Source organism: Capricornis sumatraensis, chromosome 7 (assembly GCF_032405125.1).
Source record: "Capricornis sumatraensis isolate serow.1 chromosome 7, serow.2, whole genome shotgun sequence".
Taxonomy (NCBI): Eukaryota; Metazoa; Chordata; class Mammalia; order Artiodactyla; family Bovidae; genus Capricornis; species Capricornis sumatraensis.
This window is the reverse complement of record NC_091075.1, coordinates 60,900,707-60,920,065: the sequence shown is the minus strand read 5'-3', so window position 1 is coordinate 60,920,065 and position 19,359 is coordinate 60,900,707. Positions and strand designations below refer to the sequence as shown.

At 36.6% G+C, this 19,359-nt stretch overlaps 1 protein-coding gene across 1 annotated transcript in view; it reads left to right on the top strand.

Annotated features, from left to right (window-relative positions):
• Positions 1 to 19,359, top strand: part of RFC1 (replication factor C subunit 1) — a 72,608-nt gene that overhangs the window by 20,775 nt on the left and 32,474 nt on the right. Inside the window, exon 4 of the mRNA XM_068974892.1 lies at positions 162 to 284. Within this exon, the coding sequence (XP_068830993.1) occupies positions 162 to 284 (123 nt within the window). The remainder of the gene's footprint in view (positions 1 to 161; positions 285 to 19,359) is intronic.

Sequence of the window (19,359 nt, the reverse complement as noted above, 5' to 3'; positions counted from 1 at the left end):
GGAGGGAGGTCCAAGAAGATGTATGAATATGGCTGATTCACTTGTGTTAGCAGAAACTAACACAGTGTTATAAAGCAATTATATATTCCAATAAAAGAAATAAAAGCACACTATATTAATACTATTTCTTTTCAAAGTTTTTATTTTCCTCTTGTATTCAGATTCAGAATCAGAGGAAACAGTACAGGTAAAAAATGCCAAAAAGCGACCAGAAAAATTGCCACTGTCTTCTAAACCTGCTAAAATCCAACAGCAGGATCCTGTTACCTACATTTCAGAAACAGGTAAGGGCACTAAATATGTTTGTTTTCGAGAGAACTGCCCTGTGTATTGTGTTCTTGAGCTTCTCTTGGTAGCTAAATGTATCTCCTTCACTTTCAACTGAACTTCAGTTGCCTTTTTCTCTGTGTAGAATTGTCCTTACCAGGGGAAGGCTGTAATTATCTTTGGCATTTCCTGTGAGTTGAGGGCCAATAACAGGATAGTTGTTTCTTGGAATTTTTTTTTTAAGTGCTCTATATCAAACCATACATGTTGATGCTATGTCTTGAATCATATATTAAACTATTATTGGATTGTTTAAAAACTTTGGTGTTTTATTTTACCTTTTTAAGTCATAACAATCTTAAGTATATAATGACTATGCAAATTTGTGCCTTCTAATCTGTAATCTTGTGACTTGAATTCCTTATATTCTCTGGTGACCCTAAAGATTTAATGGTGGCTTTAAAAATATGCTTGTTTTTGTGTTTATATTTATTTGATCTATTTTGAGTGGTCCAAAAATAAGACATTTATAAATGTACACTAATTTTAAGATGTCATAGTATAAATAATGTCATAGTATATAAATAATTGCAGTATTCTTTTATAGTGAAAGGCCCTGAATTACATTGTCATCTTAGGGGAAAAAAAACTTAGGGTGGATTTGTTATAAAGTCATTTTGATCTGAGCATTGTTAACTCCTAGAGGAGACTGTCTTCAAATTCACGGAGCCTGTTGAATCAGTTTCTAATAAAAATGCTTGGGGGCCATGAGAGCATCTGATATACCTCATCGGTTTGTTCGTCTTGAAGAAAACCTCTGACAGCATTATTTTTAGCACTCAGTTACTTGTGTTGCCGGTGAAGTGAATACACCTGGTTTGAAGAGATAGGGTAAAAACCACATAATTGTTTTGGGACAGCATGTTGCAACTTGCATTCACCAGGCTTTTACTGATTGTCTTTTCCATCCTGATTGCTAGGTGCCGGGGATACAAAGGTAGGAGTATAGACTCCTAAGTACTGTAGGAATTGCCTGAGGCTGCAGTATGCACTAGTTAGGGAGAGAGCTTAATGGAGAGGGTAGGATTTGGTCTAAACCTTGAAGGATGAGCAGGTGATGGAGGGAAAGAATATGTCTGGTTGTTGTTTAATCTCTCAGTTGTGTCTGACTTTTGCTACCCAATGGACTATAGCCTGTCATGCTCCTCTGCCCAAGAGATTTCCCAGATAAGAATACTGGAGTGGATTGCCATTCTCTTCTCCAGGGGAATCTTCCTGACCCAGGGGTCAAACCCACGTCTCCTGCATTGGCAGACAGATTTTTTACCACTGAGCCACCAGGGAAGCCCGTCTGGTTAATAGGATGGGGTTATTTAAGACACAGCATCCAGCACGAGGCTTGATATGTTCATAGGACCCCAAAGAGATTGCTTGCCCACATGATGAGAAATAATGAGTGGTATATGAGGCCAATTTAAGGAAGACCTTGAAAACTAGATGGAATAATTTAGTTTAACGTACAGGGAAAATGGAAAAATAATAATTGAGGAGGCTGAGACTCTTAGAGTAATCTATGAGTGAAGTAATAAGTATTTTAAAGAGGTAGCAATAGTAAGGGACTGATCTATAAACATTTGAGACGTGAGTTATAGATTAGGTTTTTGGATTATCTGTGGTTCAGCCATGCTGTCTATGATTTACTATTAGGATAATTGGAAAGTTGATGTTATTATCCTGCTTATGTTTAATTTTTTTTAATTTTCTAGCATCAGCTTTATTGAGATAGAATTCACATACCCTACAATTCACCTTTCATGTTTTAGTGTTACTGGAATTTTATTATTTATTACATGTTTGAGCTGGTACTTGAGAGCATGAAGGTACCCATGGTAGATAAATTGGTCAGTAAGTAGGGAATGAAACAGGAAAGAAGTCCTTGTGTTATAGAAAGAAGCTGAAAGAAGCCCTGCCTGGGGGGATACATCCTTGGTTCCTATCTAACTCTAAAGGGCTAAAGATCAGTAACTCTGCCTCCATTTCTGTAAAGCAGAAACTCTTAATTGAATAGGACAGTTGGGACAACTTAACAGGGTGATGCACATGAGAGGGCCAGACCCAGTGCCTGAAACGTAAATAGCCCGCTGTCAAAAGGGAAAACTAAAAGCAAAAGAAGCCCACAGATGAGATTTGCAGGCTCTCTGAAACATTTGCATATTTAATAAAGTTGTTCAAATACCAAAGGGAAAATCTAAGTGGCATGAGCATATTTCTATAACATTTTTTGTAAGCTGAGATGTTTCTTCATTATGACTTGTGGCAGGTTGACTTTTGAACCTGGTTCGTTGCTAAATATCTGCTCAGGCAAATGCAGTCTTCCATTAAAGGGCCCCCTCTTAACATCTAGCCACCTTTGTCAAGTTTTAAATATGTGGGAGAGATACTAAAACCAGTTAAGGTGATAGGTTTATTATGTAACTGAAGGTGGTGTGATCAGGCTTTCCAGTGACACTCTGAAAACGTCAAAGTTGGCAGACAGCAATGGCCTTCAACCGGGGATCAAGGCTATCCTTGTGATTTTTAGAGGTCAGACAGTTTAAGCTCTGGTCACAGATTTTTTTAACATGGGACTGTTTACTTCAGACCAGGTATTTTTGAATGTTATTTTCTAAGGAGATAACTGACATCTTATCTGAAAATTTTATGACCATTAGACAGTATTTATGTCATTCTGCCAAGGGTATGTGCGTGTGAAAGTGAACGTTGTCTCCTGGTTTTATCAAAGAATCTTGGGGTACAACGTATCCATTTAATACGATGCTATTATATAGTTTTCTGCTTTTTCTTAGAATTGAGATATAGGAAAGAAGCTAACATTTTTTTGCCTATTTTATCTTTTCATATTTTTTTATACCTTCGAATGATAGGTGAATAGGAGAAAGATAAGCCCTTTTCCTTCCCTTCATAAATGAGAATGAGACTGTTAAAAAGAAGTCTGCAATAAAATTAGCATAATGAGATCAGAAATAAAATGAGTTTGTAAAACAGAAAAGTGCAGCTTGAAATAAATTTGAAATTTCTTGACCACAAAATAATCTTTTTATTCATTTTTAAAGCTAAATCTATAATTATGAATAAATAAATTATAAATATAAACATTTATCATAAATTTAAATAAAATATGTGTGGTAATAGTTTACAAATAAAAATTCTAACCTAAAATTGTTTTTATTTTATTCTTTTTGGAGTTTGGAGCTTCTTGTGGAGAATTATATTATTCAGTTTTAATAACCTGTTAATTCCTAAAGAAATGATTTTGCTTTACTATTCCATATTTTATCTTTTATAAATCAACTTTTTTTTTTTTTTTTCTTATAGTATAGCATGTATAGTGATTAAGAGCATGAGCTCTTGAGTTAAACCTCCTACTGCCTGGGTTAAACCTTCATTTACCTTCCCTATGTCCTAGTTTCCTTGTTTGTAAAATGAGGGTATTACTAGTGCCAGCATCAGGGGCTTTTGTGCTTGATCAAATGAGATAATGCTTGACAAGCACTTAAAGTAGGGTCTGGTACATATGAAATGTTTAGTAAGTATTAACTGTTATTCTTATATTTTGACTTGATTGTTTACCTACATGTGCCTTTAAAGATTATGCTAAAGACATTTGCTTTTGCTTAGGTATTTAGGGCTTCTTTTGATTATATAACTATGCTTTAGAAATTTAGAAATTGTATTTGACCCACTTATGTTATAGATGCTCTCTGACCAATGTAGGAACATGTGCCTGTGGAGCACTTGAAATGTGATTAGTCCAAATGGAAAAGGTGGTATGTGTGAAGTATAGATTTCAAAGACTTTAAAAAAAGATAAATTATCTTATTAATAATTTTTTAGCATCAGTTACATGTTGAAATCATCTGAATATTTTTGGATAGATGAAATATATTGTTAATTTCATCTGTTCCTTTCTACTTTTTAAAATGTGGATCACATTTTATTTCTGTTGCATAGTGCTTTATAAACAATGAGAAATATATTTAGGAAATAACAATACTTTAGAAAATAACCTACTTAACCTACTTCAGGTGCTTTTGTTTGTACTATCATATGAGTCTTTAGGCTATATTATTATACAGGTCTTTAGGCTTATCATTTAGCTCCATGACATACTTTTCATCATCACTTTGACTAAACTTATCTTCTATTACTTACTGATTTCTAAAGTACTTTAAGTACATTAGTTTCCCAGATTACAGGAAAGGGAAAAAATTCTTTATACTATACGTATCTTCATAGCAACTGTTGACTGTAATGGGATGTTTTTGAAGGTTGGTAAAAATCCAAAGTACTGGGTAAATATATTTACTTTTAGCTGTTTAATGAAGTGAGAGACCTTGAGTTTTGTTTGGTAGAAGATGACCTTTTATTATGCAGTTTCATCAGGAGCTGTGAGTGTTTGCTTGAAAATAGTGAGGGTTTTCCGTGTCTTGAGAATTGTTTATGACTGGTAATTAAAAAAAAATAAATTTTTTAATTGAAGTATAGTTGATTTGCAATGTTGTGTTAGTTATAGGTGTACTGCAAAGTGAATCAGTTATACATATGCATATATCTACTCTTTTCTAGATTCTTCTCCCATATAGGTTATTACAGAGTATTGAGTAGAGTTCCTTGTGCTATACGATAGGCCCTTATTTGTTATCTATTTTATATATAGTAGTATGTATATGTCAATGCCAATCTTCCAGTTTATCCCCCCTTCCTCCTCTAGTAACCGTAAGTTTGTTTTCTCTATCTGTGACTCTTTCTGTTTTGTAAATAAGTTCATTTCTTTTTTTTTTTAGGTTCCACATATACGCAATATCATGATACTTGTTTTTCTCTGTCTGACAGACTTCATTCAGTATGTCAGTTTCTAGGTCTACCCGTGTTGCTACAAGTGGCATTATTTCATTCTTTTTCATGACCAAGTAATATTCCATTGTGTATATGCACCACACATTCTTTATCTCCTCCTCTGTTGGTGGACATTTAGGTTGCTTCCATGTCTTGGCTTTTGCATAGTACTACAGTGAATATTGGGGTGCATGTCCCTTTTGGAATTAAGGTTTTTCTCTGGTATATGCCCAGGAGTGGGACTGCTGAATCATATAGTAGTTCTATACTTAGTTTTTTGTATCAGTTTACATTCCTAGCAACAGTGTAGAAGACGTCCCTTTTCTTTACACTCTCTCCAGCATTTATTATTTGTAGACTTTCTGTTCATGGTCATTCTGACCTGTGTGAGGTGATATCTTGTTATATTGTAGGTTTGATTTGTATTTCTCTAATAATTAGTGATGTTGAACATGTTTTCATATAATTTTTAGCCATTTGTATGTCTTTTTTGAAAAAATGTCTACTTAGATCTGCCCATTTTTTGATTGGGTTTGGTTTTTTTTTTTTTAATTGAGCTGCATGAACTGTTTGTATATTTTGGAGATTTAATCCTTTGTTGGTTTGTTTGCAAATATTTTCTCCCATTCTGTGGGTTTTTATGACTGGTAATTTTTAGTGAGCACATAATTCCAGAGGCAAGTGCTCTTACAGTTGTAATTATTTGGGGAATATTAAGTGGGAAAAAATTGGGAATGTGGAGTTCTCCAGATTTACCAGGCAGTATCCATGACTTGGGGAAATAGCAGTAGAAAATATTACTGGAGATGTATGTGCTAATTTTTAATGACCTATAACTTTGTATAATGGATAAATGGAAATGGATTTTATATAGGATAGAGACCTTCTCTTAGACTTTTCAGGGAAACCCAGCATGACTGAGGCAGAATTTCTTTGAAGTGAGAGGAAACTTAAGAATTATATTTCTTTCATTATACTTGTTCAAAAACTAATACTGATTTGTGCACTAAGACTATAAAAGAAACTAGGTTTAGCTTTTAGAGGATGAGTATTTACATTAATATTATTTAAAATTATCTAAGTAACACATTCTCACTGAAAAAGAATTAATTCAAATATAAAACATTCCATTCCTTCATCCATCCCTTTGCCTGACATAGCTATATAAATTTAAACTATATAATATGAAAGAAAGAAAGTGAAGTCACTCAGTTGTGTCTGACTCTTGCGACACTATGGACTATAGCCCCCCATGTTCCTCAGTCTGTGGGATTTTCCAGGCAAGAATACGGGAGTGGGTTGCCATTTCCTTCTTGAGGGGATCTTTCCCACCCAGGGATTGAACTCAGGTCTCCCGCATTGCAGGCAGACTCTTGACCATCTGAGCACCAGGGGACAGATAAAAAAAAAAAAAATATATATATATATATAATATATATGTACATATACCCACATGTATATGTATTTGAGAGCGGCATCTTGTAACATTTCTGTAGCTTGGTTGTTCATAGTTTTAATGTCTCCCTCCCTTCCTCCTTTCTTATTGCCTTTTCTCTCCTCCTTCCCTCCCCACCTGCCCCAGCCTCTCTTTCTTTCAATACAGAAAGATCTGTATCTCATTCTTTTAAACTTCTGCATTTAATTTAATAGTATGCATTTACTTTTTCTCATCCTCTTATTTTGGATATTGGATTATTATATGAATGTCCTTGTTTATGCTTCATTGTAAGAGAACATATCTAACTATCAACAAGTGGGCAGTTCACAATGAAGAATATGATCACTTAAAAGAGAGTAGTGGGACTTCTTTGGTGGTCCAGGGGCTAAAACTCTGTGCTCCTAATGCAGGAGGCCTGGGTTCGATCCCTGGTCTGGAACTAGATCCACATGCTCAGACCTAGTGCAGCCAAATAAATAAATTTTTTTAAAAAATAGCATTTCTTAAGATTCAGTGGTATTCATTTTTAAGGATGTAGTTCATCCACCTATATTATGAAGGATAGGATGGGGCTTCTACTCTTTGATTCTTAGGTCCAGAAAAGGAACTTTACATTTATTTTCATTAAATTTTTTTCGGAAGCTCTTGACATTTTTATCTTGATTCCAGGCTTTTGTATTCTGATTCTGTCATCTATTTTAAAAATTTTAAATTTGAATACTTTTATTGAACAATATTAAATTCTTTGGACTCCTCTGGTGGTCCAGTGGCTAAGACTCCACACTCACAATGCAGGGGGCTGGGGTTTGATTCCTGATCTGTGAACTAGATCCCACATGCTGCAGCTAAGAGTTCACATGCTGCACCTAAAGATCCCATATATCCTAAGACCTGGTGCAGCCAAGTAAATATTTTAAAAATGTTAAATTCTCCTAATTTATTTATTTAACAAATGTGATGGTTCACCATATATGCCCAACCGTGTACTGGACAATCTGTAAAACAGGTAAGAGAATAACATTCTGTCCTATTTTCAGGGGGTTATAAACTATCAGGTTATCTCTTTTAAATACTATAAATTATAATATAAGGAAACAATTAACAGTGATAGAAATATCTTCCAAGGATATTTGGGCATGAGAGAAATCGCTTTTATTTTGGAGGTTCAGGAAGCATTCCCTGGGAGAGAGATTCAATTTGTAAACTTTCATAGATTTACTTAAACTAGATTATTACCACCTAGTATTGTGTTATACCTTGTATTTTTTTAATTATAGCATCATCTGTCTAGGAATCTCTTACTCTGCTTGAAACCCCTGTGTCCATAGTGAGAGGCAGGGGGAGTCCGACCATAATAATGTTAACATATGTTTTGTCTCGTATGGTATTGTAAATTTTTTTCAAAGCAGTGTTTTACAGACTTCATGAACAGAATAACATCATTATATGGCTTGTGTTTCTGTCTGTCTCATTGATCTTTAAAACTACCTTATATTCAGGGCTGACTTACCTTAGGAAAACTTACTTTCTTTTTATTTATTTATTTATTTATTTATTTATTTTTTTAAATTTTAAAATCTTTAATTCTTACATGTGTTCCCAAACATGAAACCCCCTCCCACCTCCCTCCCCATAACATCTCTGTGGGTGATCCCCATGCACCAGCCCCAAGCATGCTGTATCCTGCGTCAGACATAGACTGCCGATTCAATTCTTACATGATAGTATACATGATAGAATGCCATTCTCCCAAATCATCCCGCCCTCTCCCTCTCTCTCTGAGGGAAAACTTACTTTCGAAAGAATCAACTTTCAAACCATTACACAAACCTTCACTGTGGATGAATTCTGTAGTTCTTTGGATGTCCCCATCCACTTTTTTTTTTTTTCATATCTTCCAATTTGATGAACCTATCTGTGTACATTTTCTGGATCATTAGTAAAATGCAGGAGATGCAGGAGATACAGGTTCGATCCCTGGCTCAAGAAGATCCCCTGGAGTAGGAAATGGCAACCCTCTCTCGTAATCTTACCTGGAGAATTCCATGGATAGAGGAGCCTGGTGGGCTGTAGTCCATGGGCCAAAAAGAGTTGGACATTACTGAGTGACTGAGCGCACGTGTGTATACACACAAAGAAACCTTTTTCAAAATGGACATGATCCATTATCAGCCCCCTGGATACAGCTGTTCAATTTCTTTTGAATAGCTGTTCAATTACTTATGAATTTCAGAAACCACTGTTACTTATCTTGTATTTCTCCATTTTGCCATAAATCAGTACTTCTTAATCAAGGGTGATTTTGCCTCCCAGGGGAACTTTGGCATATCTCGAGTGCTATTTTTGGTCATCACAACTGGTGGATCCTGTAGCATCCAGTTGGTAGAGGCCAGAGACGTTATTAAACATCCTACAATGCAAAATGTCAATAATGCAGAGGTTAAAAACCCTGCCGTGGCCTATCAGAAGACAGTTTTGGTAGATTCTTTGTTGAAATCCAGACATCCCTGTTTCTAGTATTCTTCTCACCTACTAGTCCTGTAACTCAAGGAATAAATGATGGCTTAGGCCAGTGCACTGTAATGTCAGTGAATTCTCTGCTTCTATTAAATACTTTCTCTAAGGTTTTTAATTGAAGTATGGTTGATCTGCAATGCTGTGTTAATTTCTGCTGTATAGCAAAGTACTTCAGTTATAATATATGTACATTCTTTTTCATATTTTTTTCCATCACAGTATATTGATTATAGTTGCCTGTGCTATACAGTAGGACCTTGTTGCTTATCCATTCTGTATATCATAGTTTGCATCTGCTAACCCCAAACTCCCACTGAAGCCCTCTCCCCCTCTGTCCCCTTTGGCAACCAGAAGTTTATTCTCTGTAAGTCTTGTTTCTGTTCCGTAGATAAGTTCATTTGTGTCTATATTTTAGATTCCACATGTAGGTTGTATCGTACAGTATTTGTCTTTTTCTTTCTGACTTCACTAAGTATGATACTCTGTAGTTGCGGCCATATGGCTGCAGATGGCATTATTTTATTCTTTTTTATGGCTGAGTAGTATTCCATTGTATATATGTACCACATTGCCTTTATCCATTCATCTGTCAGTGGGCGTTTAGGTTGTTTCCATGTCTTGGCTATTGTGCATAGTGCTGCTTTGAGCATTGGGTAGGGATGGGGGTATGAACATATCTTTTTGAATTATAATTTTGTCTGGATATATGCCCAGGAGTGAGATTGCTGGGTCATGTGGTAGTTCTGGCTTTTTAGTTTTTTGAGTAACCTCAATACTATTTTCCATATTGGCTACACCAGCTCACATTCCTACCACAGTGTACAAGCGTCCCCTTTTCTCCACCCCCTCTCCAGTGTTTGTTACTCGTAGACTTGTTAATGATGGCCATTCTGACTCGTGTGAGGTGGTACCTCATTGTAGTTTTGATTTGCATTTTTTAGTAATTCACAGTGTTGAGCACCTTTTCATGTGCCTGTTGTTTTAGTTGCCAAGTTGTGTCCAACTCTTTTGTGACCCCATGGACTATAGAGCCTGCCAGGCTCCTCTGTCCATGGAATTTCCCAGGCAAGAGTACTAGAGTCGGCTGCCATTTGCTTCTCCAGGGGATCTTCCCAATTCAGGTATTGGACCTGCGTCTCCTGCATTCACAGGTGGATTCTTTACCACTGAGCCACCAGGAAAGCCTGCATGTGCCTGTTCGCTATCTGTAAATACTCTCGTTTTGAACTATTCGAATTGTCACAAAACCTTTCTGGTTCTATTGTAGTTGGGAATTTGCCTTTCTCGTTTTGAAATTAGGACTCTACTTCTCTTTAATCTTTGGAGACTTCTTCCATTTTATGTCATGATTCACAGGTCGCTGATACCCTTTAGCAATTTTTATTCACAGATTTATTTTGACTAAAGCATCATTATAAGAGCTAGATGCTTTTAAAAAAATATAAATTTATTTATTTTAATTGGAGGCTAATTGCTTTACAATATTGTATAGATGCTTTCTTAAAATATTTTTTGCCTACTTTTTGCCCTTCATTCCTCTTTCAATATTTGACCTAAAAAAATTTGGTGGCGTATGGAGAGGGAGAATTTAAAAGGACATATGAATAGTGCAGCACTAGCGTATCTGGAATGATTATTTGTGTGAAGCATCTCTGAAAATGAACAGACTGTTGTTTGTTATCGTGACGTGTATTTTGTTGTCAGGCACTTGTGAAACTGTGAGAGACACAGGATTGTATTCCAAAATGCTAAGTAGGATTATGTTATGAAAATGTCAGTAAGTACTGATAAAACAATACACAGGTGATTTATGCTTAGTTGTTACACTGAAACCACAGTCATTCTGTTCTCTCACGTGCAGGGATTTGGAACGTGAATGGAAGTGGGGAATTGCGTTGCTGAACCACTCCCTTAACGCTTCTGGTCAGTCAGGTTTCCTTCTGTAACTGGTTTCATGCCTTAGAAGCTCTGGAAAATGTACCTGTGGCCAGTTGTCCAAGCCTTCCCTCCCCTAACTCCAAACCTCCTTTTTCTTTTCCTGAGAGATGCAGTGGAGATGGAGGAAGGAGGCGAGTAAGTAGTCGAGTATGCCACTCTCTTCTCCTGTGTTGTGCTTTCTTAGAAACTGAAACCAGCTGGTACTTTCCATGGACTGTTATTCCTGCTGTGGTGAGGACTCTGTGGTAGATAACATCACAGCACAAGTCAGTGCTTTTATCTTGAGGATAAATATCATTGTTTACCTACCTCACTATATACCTCATGGATTATTGAATATTTTTATTCTTAAAATATAACTGACTCCATTTGATTGTAAGAGGATTTATTAGTAAAGAATCATAATATCTTTAATTTCTTGATTAAAGATGATCAGTCTGTTTTATTTCATTATACTCAGAGCTATCTGATTCACCACAGAATATCTGATTCTCACACTCCTTAAGTTTTGCAGAGGTGGTATGTGTAATTTCTCTTCTATCCACTTAATTGAAGATTTGAAATATGCATGAACCTTTCTCTTTGTCTATAACCAGAGTTACAGTTGGGATTTTTGACTCATGGAGGTATTAAAAAAGAACTTAATAGAAAAAAAGCTCTAAAGACTCAGATTCCCTTTTTAGCTTTTGACTTGTTGCAAAATAAATTATTTTAAATCTCTGTAACCAGATTCTCTAGCATGGTCTCCATTAATTTGGTTTCTATGTGTTTCACACTGAAGGAAAAAAAAATCAGAATCCCAAACTCTGAGCAGTAGGAACATCAGAATTAGATTTTTTTTAGAGAGCTGCACATTATTTTCTTGCTCTTTCATTTGTTACCCTTTTAAATAAATGAATGTATCTAACTCAGAGTGGCAAAACAATCTTCTTTTCTAGGCAGTTCCTCTGCTGTGTGTTGGATAATGCTAGTTTATGTGGTGACTGTTGCCATGTTTGAGGTTATGTTGTATATAAATAAAAATAAATGGTGTTTTTAAAAGGAGTCAAATATCCTGGGGGGAGATTCTGAGTGTTCAATTGCCAAATTTTCAAGTAGGTCACAGAAATTTGACTTAGATTTATCTATCACTACTTTATTATAAGTTTCTGGGAAGAAGAGAACACAATTTTGCCTTTGGCTTCTGACAAGGGAGAACAAATTTAGGTTCATTAGAAAACAAGAATAAATGTTAAAAAAGGAAAACAAGCATAACTTTATTTGGCATGTTTCATCCCTATACACTGTGTAGAATTGTAAAATACTTATTTTACGTGAGGTTGGTCATAACACCGCCTGTTAAATGATGGTCTTTGTCAAGCAGCTAGTTGCATTGTTCTAATCCCTAGCCTTTTTTGCCTTCTGGAACTTCATAATATTTTGGTACAGCTTTTGAAATATCTAGCAGGAGTCTGGTGGGCCGCTGTCCATGGGGTTGCACAGAGTTGGACATGACTGAAGCCACTTAGCATGCATGCATGCATTGGAGAAGGAAATGGCAACCCACTCCAGTATTCTTGCCTGGAGAATCCCAGGGACGGGGGTGCCTGGTGGGCTGCCGTCTATGGGGTCGCACAGAGTTGGACACGACTGAAGCGACTTAGCAGCCGCAGCAGCAGGGCCAAAAGAGTTTTAGGGGGTTTCCTAGGTGGCATTAGTGGTAAAGAGTCCACCTGGCAATGCAGGAGATGGAAGAGGTGCAAGTTCAATCCCTGGATCGGGAAGATGCCCTGGAATAGGAAATGGCGCTCCACTTCAGTATTCTTGCCTGGACAATCCCATGGGTAGAGGAGCCTGGTGGGCTACAGTCCATGGGGTCGCAAAGAGCTGGGCAAGACTGAGCACGTGAGCACAAAGGGACCTTAAGCTGGCTAGATCAGAAGTCATCAGGTAGAGAGAGCAGGACTGCTGCTTTGTTCAGGTTTCCTGGTGTTATCAAGGCAAGGTGACAGCATGCTCTCGGATATGCCTGTGACTTTTTCAGTGTTTACCTTGATGAAATCCTCTCTGAGAAACACAGGGTCATGAATTTGCATTTGGTGTTAGTTTTCCCCACATAACTATAAAGACTACGGAGAAGTGCACAAATCACAAGGCACTAAATAAGTATTAAACATTAATTTTTTTTCTTCTTGCATAACTGTATTTCACTAGAATGGCTCCTGCTTTCCAAGTGCCTGAAGGACCATTTTTTTTTGGTGTGGTTAGTAGAGAAAAAGGAACTTTGATACAATTTTTTCTTAGTACAATGAAAACATACTTGATATTTCATGCAGAATATTTCTTTATTTTTTTCTTGAGAATTACATTTTTCTTAGTATTTATGAAAATGTTTATAAAATTATGTTTGTGTTTAGGTATAATATATTTTTGGAATCTATAGCTTGAAGATATTTTAAATTTTAAATGCATGTATTCTAAACCAAAATTTCAGAGTAGGACTCTATTACCCTCCACCATTGTAAAGAGATCTCTGGTAGAGAAGGCTGTGAAAAGAAACTATTTTAGGAATGATGTTTAAGGCTAACTTAAAAGAACAAAGTGATACATTTTTTGGTTTTCCATGAATCTATTATGTGATCGGGCTTTCCTGGTGGATCAGACGGTAAAAAAAATTTACCTGCTATGTGGGAGACCCGAGTTTGATCCCTGGGTCGGGTAGATCCCCTGGAGAAGGGAATGGTATTTTTACCTGGAGAATTCCATGGACAGAGGAGCCTGGCAGGCAAGCTACAGTCCATGGGGTCCCAGAGATTCAGAGACAACTGAGCAACTAACACTTTCACTTTCATTATATGATTAGATCACAATTTATATAGCCCTTCCAGTTTTAAATACTTTTGTTGCTTACATTTTTATGTTCTCAATAGTGTGATGAATATATTTGTATATAAATATTTGTCAGCACCGCTGATTATCTCTAAGAATTACTATGCTAAATGTTATGAATTTCTTTGCCAAATTGCTTTCTAGAAAAGTTGTGCTAGTTTACACTTTCATAGTTAGTGTTTATATTAGTACATCCTTATCACATTCTCACCAGTACTGAGTATGGAAGCTACAAAATCTATGTGACCATCCACAGATTCTTAGAATTATAGACAGGAAATCTGAAGAATTTGTCTGGTCCAACATTTTGTGGAGGAGGATAGTGAATCTCAGATAATTAAAATAAGTTGAAGTCAGGTTAGAATTTTGGTTTTCTAGATTTCTGATTCAGTATTGTTTTTACCAGAGAATACTGCTTTATTATTTATTGAATGTTTATTATAGCATGATGAGTTGCTATACTGAGCAGTTTGATTTTTAAAAATCTAATCTTCCTAGTAACTCAAATGGTGAGTTGTTTGAAACTGTTTTACCATTTATAGGGAAGAGGAGCTAAAGAAGAGAATGAGAGCAGTCTTCAAATGCTGAATGTGAGAAAAGGAAAATAGGTAGAATTCACAGGGAAATATTTTGGCTTAATATAAGGAAGATCTTTCCTAAAGAGTACAGTAGTGCTATTCACTAAAGAAAGAGGAGGCTGCGGTGAGTTTCACTGTTCTATTTTGGAAGTATTTAAGCCCAGTCTGTGTTTGCCAGGAATGTGGAAAACACATTCAATACATGTGGAGTCCATGTATTGAATAAGAAAACTAGTTGACTAAAGGTAATGGATTCTAAAGAATGTGGTAGAGAACCTGGCATGAAGTTAAATGCCCAATAATGATAGCTATTATAAATTTTTATTCTATCATATATTAGATAGAAAGATACCATGTAGTCCCTGAAGCCAGTGACAGAATAAGCAGAGATGTTAATAAGTAATGAAAGAAGTAGCAAAGAAAAATGGAGGGAGAAGCTAAAGCCAAACCTTTCTGTCTCAGAAAGCCAGAGGGACAGAGAGTTTCTAGGAGATAGTCGATTTGTTGTAAATATTAGATGTAGGTTAAAAAGAAAGACAAATGTAATATAAAGATGAAAAACATACGATGGAAGAAATTCAAACCACCCATAATCCCCTATCTAGACATAAAAGTTGCTAACATTTTATTCTTTTCAGATCTTTGAACATGAATTTAAAAGCATAAATGAATAGATTCAGGTATATCACTAAACATCTTATGTCTCTCTTATCACATAAACATAAGCTTATTTTGATGTCAGTAAATATGTATATGCATTGTAATTTTCTATTGGAGCATAGAATCCATTACAGGATTGAACATAATAGTAGATATTCTGGTAATTTGTTTTCCCACTTTATAAACACTGTTCACTTGCCTCTGTCTTTGGTGCCACTTCATAGTTGAGGCTGTCTTTTTTGCCTCAACTGTGTTCATCTTTAATTTAGTTACTATTTTTGGCTGCCCTGGGTCTTTGTTGCTGCACGAGCTCTCTCTCTTTGCGGTGAGCATGGGCTCCTCTCTAGTTGCGATGCGTGAGCCGCTTGTTATGGTGGCTTCCCTTGTGGCAGAGCACGGGCTCTATAGAGCGTAGGCTCAGAAGCTGTAGCACATAGACCTAATTGCTCTTTGGCATGGGGAGTCTTCCCCGGCCAGTGATGAAACCCGTCTGCCTTGCATTGGCAGGTGGATTCTTAACCACTGGACTAGGAAAGTTCCAGTCCCTTAATTTTTTTTCATCTTTTCTTACCCTCTTGCAGTCTATTCTTTATAATACTTTTGAATGGATAAATACCATTTGAAGCATTTTTGTACATACATATTTGTATGTATGTTTCTTTTTGTTTGTTTATTTGTTTTTTGGCTGCAGCATGTGGGATCTTAGTTCCCTAACTGGAAGTGACCCCAAGGCTCCTGCAGTGAAAGCATAGCATCGAAACCACTGGATCCCCAGGGAAGTCTGTTTTGTTTTTAGACTAATTAATTAGAGGTGGAATTGCTGGGTCTGACTAATGGGTATGCATAGTTGAGATTTTGATATATATTGCAGGTTTGCCCCCCATAAAGGTTTTTTAAAGTTTGCTGTTTTTAAATACCAGAAGATCCTTTTGCATATATGAAGGTCCCATTTCCCTATACACTTGCCAACAATCTTTTTAATCTGATAGTCTTAGAAATTCTTGATCTCACTGAATTTCATACTAGCCTGTTAACCTGTGAATATTTATGAGATTGCTAGAGAAAGGTTTAAGCTAGGGATTGCAAATATCGCTAATACCGTTGTTTCCTTTTCTGAGGTAGCAGTGGTTGATCTTGTCTGAATTAATTCCTTAAGGACAGTTATAATATTTTGTATACAAATGAAGTTCTTGAGTGAAGGGGGAAGAACTATAACAGAGAAACACAGTGGTTGACTTGATCCATTCAGTTCTAAGATTTTCTGTCATACTGCTTGTTCACATGGGTGGATGTAGTGGAAATTAAATATTACCGCCTTTGACTTTTTGAAGTGAGGGAAAAACTAGTAGAGGACTGTCATTTTGTAAATACAATTTAGTTTATTTTTCTCCATTAAGGGAGTCCTTCCTCCCCAAAAGTACAGTTGTTGAACTTAAACCAAGTAAAAATTATAAAATTTAATAAGCTCTCAGATATGATTGGAAGTCTTATATATGCTAGCTATGCTCTTAATTTCGCACTTATGGCCTAAGGAGATGTATTGGATGTTCACACCTAGGAGCTTCCAGGTTTTTTGGTTTTCTTATTTTTATTAAAGCCAGATATCAGCAGTTTTGTTCTAATCTTCTCTTAGGGGCATTTTGTGCAGTTTGTTTTGGCTGGTAAGGTAGAGTAGTGCTGAACACCAACAGTTTGCCTGTGCTGCACCTTAGCTGAGTGTAGGTATTTAAAATTGACAGACAATAAATTATAAAAAAAGTTGGACTTCTGTAACAGTTCATTTTGTTGTTATCTTAGAAGGAGAGAAGTTTCAGATTATATTGTCTGTGGGTGATTTGCGTGGCTGTTGTACCTACGTGGAATGGGGTAGAACTTTGCAGAACCGTCTGAATACAGTGGCAGGGAAAGTGAAGGACTGATTGTCATGTAGGGAGAACAGATATATGAGAGACTGAATTTAGTCTGTTGACTCTTGTCAACACATGGTTAAACTGAAATCTGGTAAGTGTATCAAACCTTGCATGTGCTTAGAAGGATTGATACGAATTTTTAATTTAATCTTGAAGGTAGATTGGCTATAGTTGAAGCTAAGTAAAACAAGTATGTTTTAATTAAAATCTTTGGTTGCAGGTTAAGAAGAAAACCTAGCTTGTTGTGAGCAAAATGGAATTTATTAGGTCATTATTGAGTCTCATTGAATGTAAGAATAAACCTTTAGCACCTTAGTTTATACATGTGAGTTCAGCAAAATGATTAAGGGTAAGATTGGGCCCACCTTGTTCAAGTGCCCATTCCTTGTCCAGTTTGTGATGGCACAGAATATGTGCATGTGTACTAAGCTGCTTTAGTTGTGTCTGACTCTTTGTGACCCTGTGGATTGTAGCCCACCAGGCTCCTCTGTCCATGGGATTCTCCAGGCAAGAATACTGGAGTGGGTTGCCATGTCTTCCTCCAGGGGATCTTCCCGACCCAGGGATTGAACCCGAGTCTGGTATTCTTCTGCATTGGCAAGGAGGTTCTTTACCACTAGCGCCACCTGGGGAATATGGAACCATGTAATAAATATATCTGTGGTTATAGGAGGCCATTGGGATGTCAAGTGGGGTGTAAGTCCTTCAGGAAAGTGGACTTGTAGCGAGCTGAATGGGCATTCTCTGAGATGTCTGTTATATTTTTGCTTTATATAGTGGATTACTTTTTATGTTTAGTACTCAGAAACCTCTAAAAGTTATTTATGCATTGTTTATAGTTTCATTTTAATATAAATAAATAGAGAATAAGACTGAATCCTTTTTGATTTTTATATATCTTAGGCACTTTTTATGTTTGAGATGGCAGCACCTAGGAATAGCCTGGTTCCTGCCACATAACACTCTTAGCAAATACTAGTGGTTGAATGAGTACTAGAGAGGAAGCAGGGCTCATTCATAGGTGGCCTTGAATAACAAACTTATAGAGAGTGAACACGCGCTCCTCCGGAGTGACCTAGAGACTGAGACTGCCTTTTAGATTTTTCTTTTCATTGGATTTCTTTTTTTTTTTTTTATTAGGCCAGAAGCCTTTTATCTTGTGAATCACTGAACCAAACAAAAAGAGTTTACTGAGGTCCTTTTGAGGTGCATTTTTGGGGTCTCTAGTTATGTATCGTCACGCATGCTTATAAAGACTTTTAAAGCCAGATGTTCGATGTAAGCATTTGAGAAACTTAAAATGTAACACAGCAAAGTGTTTAAAGTCTTCAGTGGTTAGATATTGCTAGATATTCCGCCTTCAAAGTATAGCTGTACTCTGCCTCTCACCACCTCTGCAGCTACCACCCTAATCCAGGGCTTCAGCATTTCCTCTGTAACTGTGCAGAACAGCTTCCTAAATGGGCTCCCTGCATTCACTTTTTTTTTTTTTCCTGCATTCACTTTTATCCCGTGATATTGTGTAACCAAAAGACATGACTTAACTTGGATTACTTACAGCTCTGCTGAAAATTCTCCATATTGCATAGGAAGCTGGAACGTTTGGTCCATGAATCAAAGTAAATTGGGTGTGGCCAAGCAGGAGATGGCAAGAGTGAACATTGACATTTTAGGAATCAGTGAACTAAAAATGGATAGGAATGGGCAGATTTAATTCAGATGACCATTATATCTACTACTGTTGTCAAGAATCCCTTAGAAGAAATGGAGTAGTCCTCAAGTCATCAGAGGAGTCCAAAATGCAGTACTTGGGTGCAATCTCAAAAGACAGAATGATCTCAGTTCCAAGTCAAACCATTCAGCATCATAATAATCCAAGTGTATGTCCCAGCCACTAATGCTGAAGAAATTAAAGTCGAACAGTTCTGTAAAGACCGACAACACCTTCTAGAACTAACACCAAAAAAAGTTGTCCTTTTCATCATAAGGGGTTGGAATGCGAAAGTAGGAAGTCAAGAGTTACCTGGGTAACAGTCAGGTTTGGCCTTGGAGTGCAGAATGAAGCAGGGCAAAGGTTAGCAGAATTTTGCTAAGAGAACGCACTGTTCATAGCAAACACCCTCTTCCAACAACATGAGAGACGACTTTACACAGGGACATCACCAGATGGTCAGTACCGAAATCGGATTGTTTATACTACCCTATCTAAGAGAACCCTTCATCCACTCTCAGTCTTTCGTTCTGTTTTACTTTTCTTCATAGCACTTATAACTTGACAGCATATGTT